Here is a 16,752-nt window from a genome sequence, read left to right as displayed (position 1 = left end):
CTTCCTGGCGCTGTGCCCTGCAGTGCTGGGGTTTGAAGATGAGTGAGAACTCTGCCATAGGGAGTTCAAAACCAAGAGGACAAGACAGCCAGGCCACCCACCAAGCACAGTGTGTGGGACCAGGGCAGGATGGAGGCGAGCCACAGGAGTGAGGAGGACTGGGGCTGGTCTCGAGAGCCAGGGAGAACACTGAGGTGCATCCCTAGGATGAGGGGTGGGGGTCCAGACCTGTGCCTTGGAGTCCATGATACCCCAAGCTGAGCCTCAGTTTCTTTATCAGCAAAAGGGGAGTGATAATACCTTCCTTTGTAGAGCTGTTGTCAGGCTAACAGATCATATGTAAATAAAATGCATATCATGGTTACTGTACACACTAGGGACTCAATAAAATGGAGCTGTTAATAACGTTCTCGCTCCTTCCACCTCTTCTATCACCATTTTGCAAGACAAGACTCACTTTAAACCAAGGATGTTCTAGGGTCTCCTCTGCGGTAGGCCTCCTGCAAAGGAAAGAGGATTAAGAAGGGATTTATCATTCATTCATTCATTCAATAAATGTTTGGGAAAACGGGGCCTCTAAGGAGTTGGGGGATTGACTGTCTACGGGCGGAGGCTTGGGCAGGAGTAGGGGCGGCGTGAGGGGACTCCGCACGCGGGAGGCTCCTCGGGCCTCGTACTCACAGCCGGTCCTGCACCAGCACTTTGATGAGGAAGCCCCGGGCCTCCCTGCTCAGGCTTAGGAACGTGGTCTCCTCGAAGGCCACATTGTAGTTTCGGATGTTCATCAGTGTTGTCCGATCGTTCTCCCCGACAAACGGAGAGATTCCCGTCAGGCTGCAGGGGTGGAGATGGCTGGAGTGAGAGGTGGGCCCCGGGGCTGCGATGAGACAAAGTGGGGTGCCAGTGGGAGCACAGGGCCGGGGACAGGCGGAGGCTTGGTGAATCTGGGCAGAATCTTGCAGATTTTTGCCTGTTCTGCCCCTACTCGATCCCCTGAATGGGCAAGGAGGCAGTACTGCCTTGAGACCTGGGCCACCAGGTCCTTATCCCAGGCCCGTGCTCTAGAGGACCTGTTCCAGCCCTCCTCCAGCCGCGGCCTGTCCCTGAGGTGAGGAGCCTGTGCCAAGGGGATATGCCCCCGGGGCCTGGGCCTTCCCTTTGGAGTCCACGTTCTGGACTAGTTCCCTGCCTAAATGGCACTGAGCCGGCACTGGCCTCCCAAGCACGCCACGTGTGCCCACCCCTTATGGAGGGGTGTGGTGGCGGACAGAGCTTGGACACTCAGTCTGGGTGTCCACATTCACGCATGTGAGGCCCCTCCCGGTGCAGGAAGGAACCAGGGTGCGGAAGAGAAGAGGCAGGCTGCAGGCCCCCAACTTCTCTCTTGCCCCAGGCTCTGCAAACGTTAGGGGTGGGCCTGCTACGAAACTGTTAGGAGACGGGGTCCTGAGTGCAGAGGGGTCCTTACCAGAGGAAGGCGACGACACCCACGGGCCTGAGGGGAAAGGAGAGTGGATGGGTAAGAGGACAGCCCAGCTCCCACCGGAAGTGAGCAGTCCTCTTGCTACCATTGATCTACTGAGGAAAGGTCCGCCCTGTGAACACTGCCGTGGACAAATGGGCACAGGGCTGCCTCCTTGGGGGAGGACCCTGAACCCAGAGATCCCGACATGCCTGGAGGACTCAAGGGTCATGGCAGGGCCGGCCTAGGAAGCCCAGAGGAGTCTGGGGACCAAGAGACCGTGCCTGCCTCACTGGGGGAGACAAGGAGGCTGTAGGTGCGGAGGCCCAGCACCCAGGATTGTGAGGGCTGAGGCCTTGAGTGATTGGGTCAGCCCTAATGGGTGAGGGGGAGGTAGTGACATGGGCGGGAGACCCCCGTGAGCAATGCCACCAGCCAACTGTCACAGTAGGCATCCGGGCTTAGTAAAGCTCCTCTGTGCCACCGAGCGAGCCCTCAGCATGGCACTGAGGGAAGCTGCCCTGGCCCGTCCCAGCAGCCCAGTATGCCAACGTTACCAGATGTCAGTGACCCCAGAGACAGGGGTCTGGTTGACAACCTCGGGTGCCACGAACTCGGGTGTGCCATATTGGCAGTACTGGGGCTCCCCCGGAGTCAGCTCCTGAGCGTTCCCGAAGTCACAGATCCTCACCTGCTCCTCGCCCTCAACACCGTCCCATACCAGCAGGTTCTCAGGCTGCAGGACACAAGGCAAGACATGGGAGCTGAGTGCAGCGGGGAGGACACCCCAGTGCCTGGCCCCCACGGGTGCTGCCTGCTCCCCACCCCACACCTGCATCTCACCTTGACGTCCAGGTGCAGCACACGGTTCTTGTGCAAGTAGCATATTCCCTCTAGCACCTGCCGCATGTAGGCCCGGATCTGTGGAAACAGGAGGCCCAGAGTCCGGGGTGGGGTATTATGTTTGGTCACCACCAGGGTTGTAGCAAGGAGCCAGGCCATGCTTGGGAAGTGGCCTTCAGGTGGCTGGTGGAGAGGGCTGAAACATAGGTTTGGGGTTACTGAGATTCAGGGCTTCCACATACAGCTGCACAAGTTGGGCACAGCACCATTACAGGAGGGCGCCATTTGCATGATAGTAAAAAGAATTGTGCAGTGCACAACTTGTACAGCCCTACGTGGCAGGACAGCATTGAGACTGAACAGAGTCTAGATGGGGCTCCTTCTGGGGTAAGGCTTGAGGAACCTTTATGTGAGGAATACTGGGAAACAACAGAGTTGGGGGCCAGGGTGGGTGCCGAAATGTTCAGAAGACAATTTAAGTCCCAGCGTGGGGGTCTGCTCTGATGGGGGAAGGGGGCTTTGCTGCCTACCTAACAGTGCTCTCCACCACCACCCCTGGCCTATTCGTGGGCACAGATGGCATGCCCAGGACGCACCCCTCGGGTCTCAGAGCTCAGGTGGGTGAACACTGGTGCCCAACCTGGCCCCTACCACCCACTGCCCTCACCTCAGACTCACACACGGTGGGTTTCCTGGCCATTCGCTCCAGCAGCTCCTCTGTGCAGCTATGTCCTGGATCAAGGAGAACAGTGACCAGTGCCAAGTGCTGGGCCTGCCTTAGGCAGTGCCCTCCACCCCCAGAGCTCAAGTCGGGTCCCAGCTCAGCACAGGGTCCTCCTTCCCCGAAAAGCACATCTGCTACCAGTGAGCAACTGCACCTTCCCTCTTCCCCGTCATCTGGGTGCTTAGATGGGACAACCCTGCTTGAACTCTCACTTGCTGTGGGGATCTCAGGCAAGTCACCTAATCTTTCTGAGCCTAGGTTCCCTCCGGTGTCAAATAGGGATAAGACTCCTCTCACCCACCTTGTGAAATATCTATAAGGATCAAGTTAGAGCGGCATTTTGTTGACTGTGGATGGAACTCCTTGACTCTATTTGAGAATGACCCAGAAGGCCCACGACTCATAATAATTTGTCATTTTACTGAGGTTTGGGTTCGAACAGTACAGACTGGGAGGCTAGCATGTAGGACATGGTCACCCTTCTAGTGGCAGTGACAAGCCAACCATCCAGCATCCTTACCTCAGTGTGACTCTGTTTAACCATAGCTCTTATGAAAGGATAAAATCCATTCTTTATAAGAAGAGCCTCTCAAATAAAGCCAAGTATTAATGGGGTCACTGCAAATGTTCAGATATACTGTACTGCATTTCATGATAAAAATCACGTGCCTTTTGCCACCTGTGTGACCTCGGGTGAGTTACTTAACTTCTCTATACCTTAGTTTCATCATCTATAAAATGAGGATAATAAAATCCCAAGAGATAAGCATACGTGATGATTAAATAGATTAATATCTGAAAAACTCCTAGAACACTGCCAGGCACACATCAAGCGCTATGTAAATTTAAGCTAAAAAATGTTTTTCACACAAGTCTCCGGACTCCACTCTGTGAAGTATTTATAAGATGTCTTCAGAACTCCCAGCTGTCAATGGGACCATTCTGTAAAGTGTGAAACGTGTTGCTAATTGGCTGTTACAAGGACCAGTCATTCAGGCCATGTGTCCCCCACCCACCCAGCCTGTCCCAGGATACAGCTCGGTGACAATGACCAGTCCCCGGCGCCTCTCGAAGGCCTCATGGAAGTAGAGGATGCAGTCATGCTGGAGTTGGGCCAGCAGCCGGGCCTCTCGCCACGCCGATGCCTTTGGCTTGGCCTGACTGGGGATGAACTTGGCTGCAAACTCCAGGCCGGAGTTTCGCTCCACTACACGCCGCAGGTAGGAGAAGGCACCCCTGGGTGAGGACACGGGGAGAGGACAGGGCTCAGGCGTTGCTGAGCCTCAGGCCCAGCCTCCCTTGGGCCCCGGACACCACACCCCCTCCTAGCCCCACACCTGCCGATCTCCTGGTGGATGTCATAGAAGTCGCCGAGTCTCCTTCCTCGCCGCTCCTCGTCTTCCCTGACCCCCTCCACCTCCATAGCTGTCTGAGCTGAGGAGAGATGCCTGGTGTTAGGTGGAGAGGGCAAGAAGGAACAAGGGCAGAGACTGGGACAGGGAGGGCAGGTGGAAGACACGGAAGAGAAGCAAGAATGTTGGCGCCTGAGGCAGCGCTGCTGGGGCTGGAGCAGGTGGTGGTCTGGAGTGAAGGGCCGCGTGAGTGATTCCTGGTGGGAGGGCGCTCACGTGGGATTCCTGGGTGAGCCCTTGGCCTTACTCCTCTTGAACTCCAGCCCACCTGAGTGCACAGCCAACTCTGCTTTGCAGGAGACTTCGCCAGCCAGGTTGCGGGCCGTGCAGGTGTAGACGCCTCCGTCCTGGGACCCCGCGCTGAGCACCACCAGGGAGCACTCATTCTCCTCGTACACGAAGCTCACGTGGTTGCTCTCGGTCAGCAGCACCTCGTCCTGCAGAGGTGGCCGTCACCTTCAGTGCAGGCCTGGCTTCCCCTCCACCTGGGACCCAGCTTTACCTCCGGGCCAGAGACCCAGTCTCATCCCTACCTTAGGGCCCACCATTATCTCCGCCCTAGGGGCCTTGCTCAGACCCAGGATCAGCTCCACCCTTATTTCCCAGCGTCACCAGCACCTCTGGGTCCCACATCCTCCTCCTTATCACACCTCTGGCAACTGCTCTGCTCTCTGTCCAGGCTCCCCTGACCCCTCCCACGCCCCCAGGAAATCACTCCTCCCTTCCCCCCAGGCTCCTGCCCAGCCCCAGCTCGGACGGCATGGAGGCCTTCATCAGCCTCTGACCTTGTACCACATGATGTCCGGCAGTGGTTTCCCCTCAACCACCACGGCGAAGCGAGCGGTTTCTCCAGCTCCCACCTCAACGTCCTCCATGATGGACTCAAACCGAGGGGCCTCTGAAACACACAGGGGTGAGGGTGGGGGAGGGAGGGGAGAGAATATGGGGGTCATGGGGCCTGCCTGTCTAAGCCCTCCCTCAGCAACTGGCTCAGGCGGAACACCGGACCCTTCCCGCCCGCCCCCTCCCGCCACCCCGAGCCCCAGCAGCCCACCCTGGGGCTCTCAAACTCTACCCCCAGCAACATGAGCTCCTGGCCTGGACCAAACGCTGTCCCTGCAAATCCAAACGTGATGTTCTCCGAATCTCAGAAAACCCAAGCCGGGGGTGCAGGCTTGCTTTGTTTGGCTCTCAGTATTCATTTGCCAGCTTTGAAATTAGGAGATTTTCACACACAAAAGAAATCTGGACTTCCTGCCTCTCTTGGTAAATCAGGACTGGCTGTCCTGACCTGCTTCCCTCACTGCATTAATGGGCTGGCGAGGAGTGGCCGACACTGCCCCCTGTGGGTGGTGGCCCTTCAGCACAGTCCTACCGTGGGCTTCTCGAACTCTAACCGTCCTGGGCCCTGCAGGCGGCTCAGTCTGTGACCCTGAATCAAGTTCATGGAGGGCATTGCCTCTGTGTTGAAGTTTTCTCTCTGAATCTTATTTAAATATTTAAGGGACCTTCAACCATCTGGGAGATGGCAAGATGAATCCACGGGTACCGATTCTCAGTTTAGTTCTCCCACATGTGACTGATTTTATTCTCTGCACATATCATGTGGTTGGGTTATTTCCTGGTAAAGCAGCTTCTAATTCTCATGATGGAATTAAATACATATTCCAATGGGCTTGTGCTTTTCGAAGAAGCCTATGACTTCCTGGTGCCCTCCCACTCCTCTGAGAATGTTTGAGGATCTGGGCTTTAAAGGGAGTGGGAGAGAGAGGCCCTGAGGGAAAAGCAGGGGTGCTGGGCAAGGAGCACTACCCGGCCACAGGCACACAGCTCAACCTTTATACAGATAAAGGGGGAAGTCATCCTGGGGAAGATGCATCAGCGGGGCAGGTGTGGAGGAAAGAGGACATTCCACCCACCTGGGGGGTAGGGGGTGGGGCACAGCAGGAGGGGGTGTGGATCCAAGCCCCAGGCCTTCTCTAGCCCTGACCAGCTGGGAATCGGTCTCCCTCAGTCACTGTCCCAGCCTGGCTGGCTGCAGGGCTCTCAGTGTCCAGAGCCTCCCCAAACCCCAGGGCTCCTCCTATATCTGGGAAGAAAGATGAGTCCTGCAGATGGCACTGTCAAGGAGCAAAGTAGTTGGGAATTCCCTGGTGGTCCAGTGGTTAGCCCCTTGCTTCCACTGCATGGCGGGGCGGGGAGCCCAGGGTCAACCCCTGGTCGGGGAACTAAGATCCCGCAAGCCACGTAGTGCGGCTGACAAAACAAAACACACACACACACACACACACACACACACACACACACAACCAAGGAGCAAAGCGGTGGCGGAGGAGGAAGTACCAGGGTGAGGTGGGGAGAAGCTGGGCAAAGGGGAAGACACGTAAAAGGGAAACCAGTACCCCATCTACCGTGGGGCCAGTAGCGTCCCCGTATCTCCTCCTCACACACCCTACTGCCACCTCTCTCCTACTTTAAGGCTGCCTGCTCTGCCCTCTAGGAATCTGGTCCCTGGTCCGCTGGGAGTGGGGATGGGGACAGTGACAGAGGTCAGTCTATGAAGGTCAAAGGATCAGAAGGTTTCAAGTGAACTTCAACAATTTTTTTTAAAGCACTAGAAAAGGTACATTTACCCCATGGTAAGATGGCCTGTGCTAACTAAAATGTCACTTTCTTTGCAGTTGGTTGGAATCTTAGCTACTCAGCAGGTAACACTGTTTAGCTCATGCTGATCTGACGTTCCGAGTGGCAGTTACATATGTCTAGAGTTAATTAACAAACCGGAAAACAAGATAATTACTACTTCATGCATGTTACAGTCTGAGAGACTACATCTCGAAAGGAGAAATTATAAAAAGGGTCCTCACTGCAAAGGTTGGAAGGCCCTGTCAAACAGGCTTGTGTGAAAGGGCAGCAGCCAGGATCCCCAGAGCTGGGAGTCTGGGGATAAGATGCCTCACTTGGGCCTTTTTCTTTTTTAAATTGACTTGGTCCCCCACCTCCTCCCAGTTTGTGTCATTTGAAGTACTATTTCCTCTTGTGTTTAACACAGGATCTAAGAACACCGTCTGGCTTTGGAGTAGGGCATCCAGGCTTGAATCCCAGCTCCTGACTTATTAGGTTGTGTGACCTTGGGCCTGTTACTTTAGCACACTCTCTGGGCCTCAGTTTCCCCATCTGTAAAATGGCAATAATAACTGCCTCCATCTCACAGGGCTGATGTAAATATTAAATGAGGTGATACACGGAAGGTACTTAGCACTGAGCCTGGCACATACTAGGTGCTCAATAAGTATCTTATTAGTACTGCTATTGTTACTAGTACTGCTATGATTATGGCCATTAGATGGACAGGCCTGAGAGGGGAGACCTAGGATTGGCAGGTGGGTGTGTTCACCTGGGGGTGTGGGCCTCAGAGGGAGGGGAGGGAAGGAGGCAGCTGTCACCTACCTGCCAGCTCCAGTGTGACCGAGCAGGCCTGTGTGCCATGGCGGTTGTGGGCAGTGCAAGTGAGGGCCCCCACGTCCCGGCGGCCCACCCGGCAGATCCGAAGACAGTACTGGTCATCGTCTGGCTGGCTCAGCTCATACACACCCGCCCGGGCCTCTAGGAGGGCCCCTCGGCAGCTAAGGGACACAGCACAGGGAGGTCACCCGAGATCCAGCCCCGGGGAGGTCGGCCTGGCCGGCTGGAGTGGGACTGCCTCACGTGAGGAGTAGGGCATGCCAGGTGGGCCCCACCTCCTCCAGACGACCTGGGCCTCCACGTGATTGAAGGTGACGGTGACACTGGCAGGCTGTCCCTCCACCACACACACGATGTCTGGCTTGTCCAGCACGGCGGGCGCCTCCTCCAGGGGTGGGCCTGGGAGCAGGAGGGCTGGCTCTATGCTGGGCTTGACACCAGATCCTCAGCACCCACTGCTCCTTGAACCCTCCCAATCGCCATGCGAGCTCCATTTTTACAGACGAGGAAGCCGAGGTTCAGAGAGGTTTAGCGACTTGTCTAGGGAACTCAGCCAGAAGCAAGCAGCAGAGCTGGGATTGGACACCAGAGCCTCAGCCTTGCCCACTGCGTGTGCTGCTTTTAGCAGTAAGAAGGAAGCACTCTGACAGGTAGGGGTCACGCCCAGCCACGCCAATCCCGCCCTAGTTAGCACGTCCACACCAGCCCTGGAGCCTCCTCCGTGGACACCCAGTTCCCTGGCCCGGTAGCTCTCGCCCCCGCCCCACAGAACACCAGGCTCACCGCGGTCCAGCAGCTGCACGGGCTCAGAGGGGGGCGAGGGCTTGCTGCTGCTTTTGATGGTGGTGCTGAGGACGCGGAAGACGTGCTGGACCCCCTTACGCAGACCGGTGGCCGCCCACCTAGGCTGCCGCAGGCCCGTGACCAGCGCTGTCCAGTGGTCTGAGCCCAGCACCTGGTGCTGCACAGTGTAGGTCAGGGCGTCCGGGTCTGGTGGGGAGGCAGCTGCTAGAGGCGGGCCTTGCTGGGGTGCCCCCCGCCCCCGTTCAGCTGGCGCGGGACTCAGGGATTCATCATCAGTCTGCTCCAAGAACCTGCCTCAGTTTCTCCTGTCGCTTCTGCCCGTCCCCTATCTGCTCCTGCCCAGCCACAGGCCTGGCCAGGCTCAGAGCCCACGAGGTGTCAGGCATGGGATCCAGTTACAGGCATGGAGGGACCTTGACTTAGTCCCGATTCCTTGCTACCACCTGAGGTAGGGATACTGAGGCGCAGAGCAGGAGATCGTGCACAGGGAAGGAACGGGGGTTCCCCAGGACCACGGCCCAAGCACCCAGTCCCTCTGGGAAGAGACGGGCACGTGGCAGCCCCCCTTTCTGTCCTCTCCCGACCCAGAGCCAGGGCTCTGTCCACCGTGGGGAGGAGGCCCGCAGAGCCGCTCCTGGCCAGGCTCCCGGTGCTCCGTCCGCTCCTATCCGCACCTGTATGCCCCCCTGGGCCTTGCCCTCCTCTCCTGGCCCCCCTCAGTGCTCCCGCCCCCCACCCATAGCCCTGTGTGGCTGGGACCCACCGATGGCCATGTCCAGACTCCTGGGGGCGTTCCATGCGAGCGTGATCATCTTTCCGGTCACAGCCACTACCTGTGGGGCACCATCTGGGGGGCCTGGAACCACATCTGAAAGCCACAGGTCCGACGTCCGCTGGGTCCTTTCGGGCTCAATGGCCCCACAGGATCACCAGGCCTCCAGGCAGTGGGCTGGGGGCCGGGGGCACAGCCACAGGGGCAGAGGCAAGGCCAGCTGGTTTCCCAGGGGACCGAGGGGGAGGGAGCTGGTGTGGAGGCCCCGCCCTCACCCAGGCCCCTGGGTGGGCCAGAGGCTAGGCTGTGCACACAGCTGACGGGGAGGGTACCTGCCTCACCTGTGACATAGAGGTGGGCATAGCAGGCCGCTTTGCCCAGTTTGTTGGCAATGACGCTCTTGTAGACGCCAGCATGCTGAGGTCCCACAGTAGGGAACACCAGGCGATGGACATCCCGGTCTGTGGGTGGGGTGGGACAGTGATACTGTGTCTGAGCTAGGAGGATACTTTGGAGGGTAGGCCCATGCCACCCAGGCCTGGCTCTTCACCCCCACCCGCTACAGGTGGAAGGGAAGGGTGGGGCAGACACAAGATGGGTGTCCATCATGCAGCACACTCTAGGTCCAGGCTACCAAGTGCACACCTGTAGCCCTGCACCTCTTGCCGGTCCCTCCAGCACTACAGGCCCAGCCACTTCTCATCTTCCTCCCACGCCAGTTCACTCTCTGTGGGTTCCTGCCCTGGAGAGCCCCCTCTTCTCCATCCTCACAGCCACTGCCGGTCCCATCTCCAGCTCAGAGCCCATGAAAGCCTCCACGCGTGCGGTCCACACCCCACCAGCAGCATCGCATGTGATCTCTCGATCTGGGGACCTTAATGGCACCTACTGCTAACCGGGTGGCCTCCAAAGCCCTCAGCCCAAACTCCCGTCCAGCCTCGTCTCCTGCTATTCCTACACGTCCTGACCCTGACTCACCATCAGGTCCCTGAACAAGCCACATGAGTTCCTTCTCCAGGCCTTTGCTCACAAAATTCCTCCCTTCTGGACCGTTCTTCTCTTACCTAAGGCCTCTTTCTCCTTCAAGATGCAGTTCAAGTGAGTGTCAGCCCTGGGAACTCCTCTCCACGCCCCTGGTCCCCTCTGCACCTCCATCTCTGACTCCCTCCCCGGGACCTCCAGCGCCCAGCCCACGATGCTTTGGGTGGTCCTTCCTCTTTTCTTGCACACGTCAAGCCTCCTGTAAGCTCCTTAATGACAGAGTTTGTATGTCCTGCCAGGCCCAGAACTGGATGCCTCACATGCAGTAAGTGCAAATACATTAGATTATAAATTACAGTAAGAGTTGTTTGCATTGTACCCAGCCCATGCCAGATACTTGACATACATTTTTTCTCCATAATCCTTTCAGCAACCCTGCAAAAGTATCCTCGTCTTACCAGTGAGGTCAGAGACATTAACGAACTTGTCCCAAGGTCACACGGCCAATAAATGATGAAGCCATGGCTTGAACCTGGTTCCCTCTGATTCCAAAGCCCTCTCCCTACACCGCGCTTCCTGAATGACGGTCAGGAGGCCATCCCTGGCGGGACGTGAAGGGGAAGAGATCTGCACTGTCTTCTTTCCTTGACGTCAGGGCCATCCCCAAACACCCCTCCCTTCTCTTAGCGGTTATCTCTGCATGGAACACCCACCCATTCATTCATCTGTGCTGACGCTATTTATAAAGGAAGAGAAGCCCAGGGTTGCCACTGACCCCAGATACAGACAGAAGCAGAGGCGCCGGCTCAGATCCTGAGAGAGACACCCACCGGGGGCCTCAGAGCAGATCGAGAGATAGGAAGCCTGAGCAAAGACAGTGGCAGAGGGGGCCGAGGGGAGGGTCAGAGCCGCAGTGGTGACACTGGAGATGGGAGGGGAGAGTGGGGCACGGGTGACAGGGGACGTCCTGGTCAGGAAGTCAGACGGTATTTGTCTGCCTTTGGGTAAACCCCTGTCCCTCTGTAAGCCTCAGTTTCCCCATCTGTAACCAGGGGTCATAGTACCTGCCTTACAGGCCCGTGGTGAGGCAGGTGAGATCATCACGTCGGGCCTTTAGCACTCAGGGCCTGGCACTCAGGAAGCGCTTAAGAGAGGGGAGTTTTGTCACGTGGCAGCCGTAAGAGGAGCCCACCATGGGTCATGGGGGGGGCACTGTCTGATGAGGCACAGGTAGACTCGCTCACACGAGACTCAGACTCCTTCAAGGATGGAACTGAGATACACCGTGAGAAAGTATTTTTCCCTGCTCTGTCTTCTTTATTTACTACTGAACAGCCCTGGACCAAGCAAGCATCTTCTTGATGCCACACACGACCCACATCAGGCTTTTCACTGGAACTTCTCAAGGGGGGGCGTGAGCAGCGTCACTTTATCAACACGGACGATGATGGTGTGACAACAATCACAGCAGTAACTCTAAGATTGAACACTCACTGGCCCCTCGCTATTTGCCAGGCCCTGCTCTAAGTGCTTCTGCGTATTAACTGCTTCCATTCTCCCAACAAGCCTACCACAGATGAGGAAACTGAGGCCGGAAGGGGTTCTGTAACGCGCCCACGGTCGGCAGCAGGCTGGACTGCCAGTCCAGTAAGTGCTAACAGGACAGCGAGGCCCAGAGTGGTGACCCAGCAGACGGGTGCCGTGTGGGCTCAAGGAAGGAGGCAGTGACCGCCCCCCCCATAGCCTCTCTGGGCTCCCCTCTCCCAGACGCCCCCATCCCTGACCAGGTGAGGAAAGGAAGGCCCAAGGGTGGGGAGAGGGGGCGGGCACTGCAAGCAAGGACGGTGCTGGAGGGGACACCCGCGGGGTCCCTTCCCGGACACCTACACTGTGTCATGCGCCGGTCATCGCTGCTCTGGATGCGGTGGCCATTGTGGAACCAGCTGATGGTGGGGTAGGGCAGGCCGGTCACCTGGCACTCCAGCATGGCTTCCTTGGCCAGTCCCACGTCCAGGTCCTGCAGCGGCCGCAGGAAGTCGGGCATGGACAGCCGCTCCAGCTCTCCCTGCTCTGGCTCCTCAGGGATGGAAGGCATCTTCTCCAGCTTCGAGCTGTAAGAACCACACAACTGCCCAGAGGCCCGGAGCCGCACCTCCCACCACAGGGCCGGGGCCCCACAGAGGCAGCCCTGGCAGCACCGGGGGCCCCGGGTGGTACCTAGGGCCAGTGGCAGCCGTCCGAGGCTCCTCCACGTAGAGCTGGGCTGAGCAGTGGGCCTGGCCGTGGGCGTTGGTGGCACTGACCTCGTAGAGCCCCTCGTCCTCACTGCCCACGTGGGCGACGTGCAGCGAGTGCAGACCTCCTTCCTGCCGAAGTCGCAGGTTCTCGCTCTCCTCCACGGGGCGGCCTGGGAGGGAGCGGCGGGCATGCAGAGCGGCCTCAGCCAGGGGCCCTGCCCTCTGGCCCTTGGGGGTCCCCCAACATCTGCAGGGCGGAGGGCCATACCAAACTGAGTCCAGGTAACAGAGGGGGCCGGGCTGCCGCTGATCTTGCAGTCGAAGCGGGCTGCGCGTCCCTCCAGCACCTCCACATCCTCCAGCGGCCACGTGAACAGGGGCGCCAGCGAGGGCCGCACAGTCAGCCGGGCGCTGCAGGTCAGCTCATCTGGTGGGGAGGGGTCAGCACTGGGGCAGGGAAGGCCACAGAGCCCCAGGCACCCCGACCCGTGGGTCCTGACCTCGCGCTGGGCAGGACAAAGGAGCTGGGCCAGAACCCGGAGCCTGGGAAGAGCCCAGCGAGGTCCCAGGGCACCCGAGTGAGGCAATGGGCAAGATCTAAAGCGCGGACCATCTCAGGAGGCTGGCAGTCAGCAAGGGTGGGCGGCAGGCTGCCACGGTGGCTGGGGATACGGCAGGAGTCCAGGGCCGGGCCTGGCTCTGCCCCCCTCGCCTCATCCTGCCCACCCAGGAAGAATCTCAGCACAGCTCTAGGAGAAGGGTCTAGAAGCCGAGCCCACTCCCTCCCCCACACCCCTCTCCCCTACCCTTGGAACTCTCCTCTGCCCCCGGGTCTTGCCCACACTCCCTCACCCGCACCCCAGACCCAGAGCAAATGCCCCTGTGCCCCGCCCTAGTACCCCACACAGAATCTTCTGGGGGAAATAAGAGCCCCTTACGCTGACCTGATCCTTTCCTGCTTACAAAGCCCCTCTAGTGTCACCTTAGGTGCTCATCACCACAACCGGATGAGGCATTATCTCAGCTCTTTAAATGAGGACGAGGACCAGGCCAGAGATGTCGTTAATAATAATAATAATAATGGTTGACATTTATTAGGTGCCACGCTTTGCCGGGTGCTGTGCTTTGTTCTTTACATACATTATCTCATTAGTCCTATCGATCCCTCTATGAGGTAGGTATTATCATGATCCCTTTCTACAGATGAACAGTCTAAAGCTCAGACAGATGAAGTGACTTGTCCGAAGTTACGTGGCTGGTACATGGCAGGGCAAGAACTGGAACCCAAGCGCAGGTGTGGTCACCACACTTCAGCAGCTGGCTCCCTAACAGGAACCACAGCGGACACTGACACAGAACGTGCTTCGTGCCAGCTGAGACAAGTGCTGATTTATGGAGGCAGGCGTACAGCACCGTCTCCCGCCCACCCACTGCTCTTCTCCCAGGAGATGGAGCTCCATTTCCCGGGCGTCTTATTCTGCGCCCGGTCCTTCACCTCCACTCCCCTCCCTCCAGCTCTTGGGTGCCAGCGGCAGCCCTCTGGCCCAAGCGGGCAGTTACCTTTGGCCGTGCTGAGCTTGCAGGTGTAGACGCCACTGTCGTCCTCATGCACAGAGGTAAGCAGCAGCTTGCATTTCCGGCCATCGAAATGCATCTTGCACTTGAGCAGTGCGGGCTGCAGCAGGCGGCCTCGGCACAGCCAGTCTACCTCCACGTCGGCAGGACCTGCCACCAGGCACTCAAACAGCGCCATCTCCCCGGCCCCCACGTCCACGTCCTGCAGGGGGGCCAGCACGGCCAGGGACCGGCTTTCAGGGTGTGCTGGGGGAAAGCAGCCACAAGGGGCACACGTGGAGCAGAGAAACACGGGGCAAGGGAGACACACACGCACACACAGAGAGACAGACAAGACACAGAGAGAGAGATGCATTTTGTTCCTTTGGAGACAGGGAAAGCCCGCCCACCCAGCAGGCCAAGACAGCAAGGAGCTCCCAGGCCTGGCTTCAGGATGGCAATCCCACGTGGGACAGAGAGGGTGAACTCAGGGGAAGCGGGAGGGAATCAAAGGCATGAAAAACTGAGAGGGCCACATAGGGGCAGAGACGGCGGCGGAAAAAGAAAACACAGCACACCAGCTGGGTACAAACTGGACTTTATTTGAGCTAAGAAACAGGTATTTCTGAACATGTCCACACCCACTACAGCAGGCCCCTACTCCTGCGCCGAGCCTGGCTAACTCCCTCACTCCCAGACAGAGCATCCCTGGCCCTCGCCGTGAACAAGGGAGCCCCAAATGGGCCCTAAGCCTGCCCCGGGCCAGAACTCAGCCAGGCCTCTTCATCAGCACAAGGCCCAGGGGCCTCTGGCTTTTGGTCTCTCTCTTGTGAAATAAAAAGTATTGTGCCATTTGAAACCCATTTCGGGAATGGTCAGTGCCCATGTCCCCCTCTTCTGGAATGGTCAGTGCCCCCGATCCCCCCGCCCACAGCCCCCTGCCCCTCTGGCCTGCCCCGGGCCAGAACTCAGCCAGGCCTCTTCATCAGCACAAGGCCCAGGGGCCTCTGGCTTTTGGTCTCTCTCTTGTGAAATAAAAAGTATTGTGCCATTTGAAACCCATTTCGGGAATGGTCAGTGCCCATGTCCCCCTCTTCTGGAATGGTCAGTGCCCCCTGATCCCCCCGCCCACAGCCCCCTGCCCCTCTGGCCCCCTCCAGCCTATGGATGCCATGCCCTGTCCTCTGCCCTCTGCCTCACCCCACACCAGCTCGGAGGCATCCTTCCCTGACTGTCACAGACACACAGACAGACGAACGGAAAGACAGACAGGGCCTGTAGCAGCGGCAGCACATGCACTCGCTGGGTGCTCCCCTCCGGGGACAGACCGGGGGGTGGTCTTGATACCCCTCAGGGCCGCCCCCTCCTGGCACTCAGTCCGTGGGGGGGCTCCCAGCCTGCCCAGCCATATGTCCACTGGGGGAGGAAGGGTCCACAGGGGCTCATGGGCTACCCCAGGATGCTGCGTGGGTGGGGAGGGGAGGGGAGGCTGGGACAGGGTCCGGGCCGGCAGGGTCTGTGGGCAGGAGGCAGTGAAACACAGCGAGGTCCGAGAGGTGCCTGAGACAGGGGCGCGGCTCGGAGGGTAGCGGGGGGAGCGCAGGCGGCCCCTGAGCTCACTCGCCTGTGTACAGACAAAAACCTCAGTCAGCAAGCGGCAGGTTAGTGCAGCACACGCACACCCACGCAGCACAGGCACGCACGCGCACGCAGACCTGGCTAGGGCCCCCCTAAAACGGCCAGGGCGGCACTGCCACTTTCAGCTTCCCCAGGGTCAGCCCTGGGGTGAGGGCTGGCAGTCAGCCAGAGGCCAGGTCTCCGGGGTTCCTGGGCAGGCAGAGGCCCTGGGCAACCAAGGGAGAGGCATTCCTAGGCGTCAGGGGCACCCCAAAGCCTGGAGGATAGTGGGAAGAATTCCAAAGAGAGAGAAGCACCGAGATGTGGGTTAACACAGAGAAGCAAGGCAGAGCCAGACCCTGGAGGGGAAGGAGCAGGTCAGAGAATGGGGCTGGGTTCGGGGGGGTGAGAGCTGAAGAGTTCAGAGACGGAGGAGGTGGCAACCCCAGGAGCCGGAGGCACAGGGCAGGGGGACTGAGGCTGGGGGGCCCAGGGAGCTGAACATGACTCTCAGCATCCAGGCTCCAACAGGGGGCTGGGGGTCTCCTCAGAGCTGGCCTCTGCCAGGAAGAGAGGGGTGGTGGCTGAGTGTGGAGCTACCGAGGGGTTCCTGGCCCTGACCTGCCCACGGGGAAGGGTGAGTAGAATGTGAGGCAGACGGCCTGCCCTCACGAGGAAAACCAATACCCCCGAGGGCAGCCTGGCCAGGGCCTGCCGTCCCTGACGCCCAGAAGGCCGCCCGCCGTTATGCCCCGAGTCCGGGGGCCCAGCCCTCTCCACATTTCCCAGCTCTGTTCACCCTGACACCCCTGGGGGCCCTGCGATGCTCCACGCCCAAGTCACTCCAAGGGCCCCTCCGGACGGGTCCAACTATCAGACAC

At 58.9% G+C, this 16,752-nt stretch overlaps 1 protein-coding gene across 4 annotated transcripts in view; it reads right to left on the bottom strand.

Annotated features, from left to right (window-relative positions):
• The window catches only part of SPEG (striated muscle enriched protein kinase), a 51,130-nt gene that overhangs the window by 11,902 nt on the left and 22,476 nt on the right, over positions 1-16,752 (bottom strand). For all 4 annotated transcript variants that reach the window (XM_055090117.1, XM_055090109.1, XM_028481978.2 and 1 more), the window contains 19 exons: positions 14,261-14,521; positions 12,969-13,127; positions 12,681-12,870; positions 12,351-12,574; positions 9,824-9,943; positions 9,474-9,578; positions 8,690-8,896; positions 8,182-8,305; positions 7,892-8,067; positions 5,227-5,339; positions 4,710-4,878; positions 4,367-4,463; positions 4,065-4,265; positions 2,973-3,030; positions 2,306-2,383; positions 2,020-2,198; positions 1,469-1,495; positions 682-834; positions 458-500 (listed from right to left, as the gene is read on the bottom strand). In XM_055090117.1, coding sequence (XP_054946092.1) covers positions 458-500; positions 682-834; positions 1,469-1,495; positions 2,020-2,198; positions 2,306-2,383; positions 2,973-3,030; positions 4,065-4,265; positions 4,367-4,463; positions 4,710-4,878; positions 5,227-5,339; positions 7,892-8,067; positions 8,182-8,305; positions 8,690-8,896; positions 9,474-9,578; positions 9,824-9,943; positions 12,351-12,574; positions 12,681-12,870; positions 12,969-13,127; positions 14,261-14,521 — 2,684 coding nt within the window. The remainder of the gene's footprint in view (positions 1-457; positions 501-681; positions 835-1,468; positions 1,496-2,019; positions 2,199-2,305; positions 2,384-2,972; positions 3,031-4,064; positions 4,266-4,366; positions 4,464-4,709; positions 4,879-5,226; positions 5,340-7,891; positions 8,068-8,181; positions 8,306-8,689; positions 8,897-9,473; positions 9,579-9,823; positions 9,944-12,350; positions 12,575-12,680; positions 12,871-12,968; positions 13,128-14,260; positions 14,522-16,752) is intronic.

This window comes from Physeter macrocephalus, chromosome 2 (genome assembly GCF_002837175.3).
Source record: "Physeter macrocephalus isolate SW-GA chromosome 2, ASM283717v5, whole genome shotgun sequence".
NCBI lineage: Eukaryota > Metazoa > Chordata > Mammalia > Artiodactyla > Physeteridae > Physeter > Physeter macrocephalus.
Note: the sequence above shows the minus strand (reverse complement) of the source record. Positions and strands in the feature narration are given on the sequence as shown.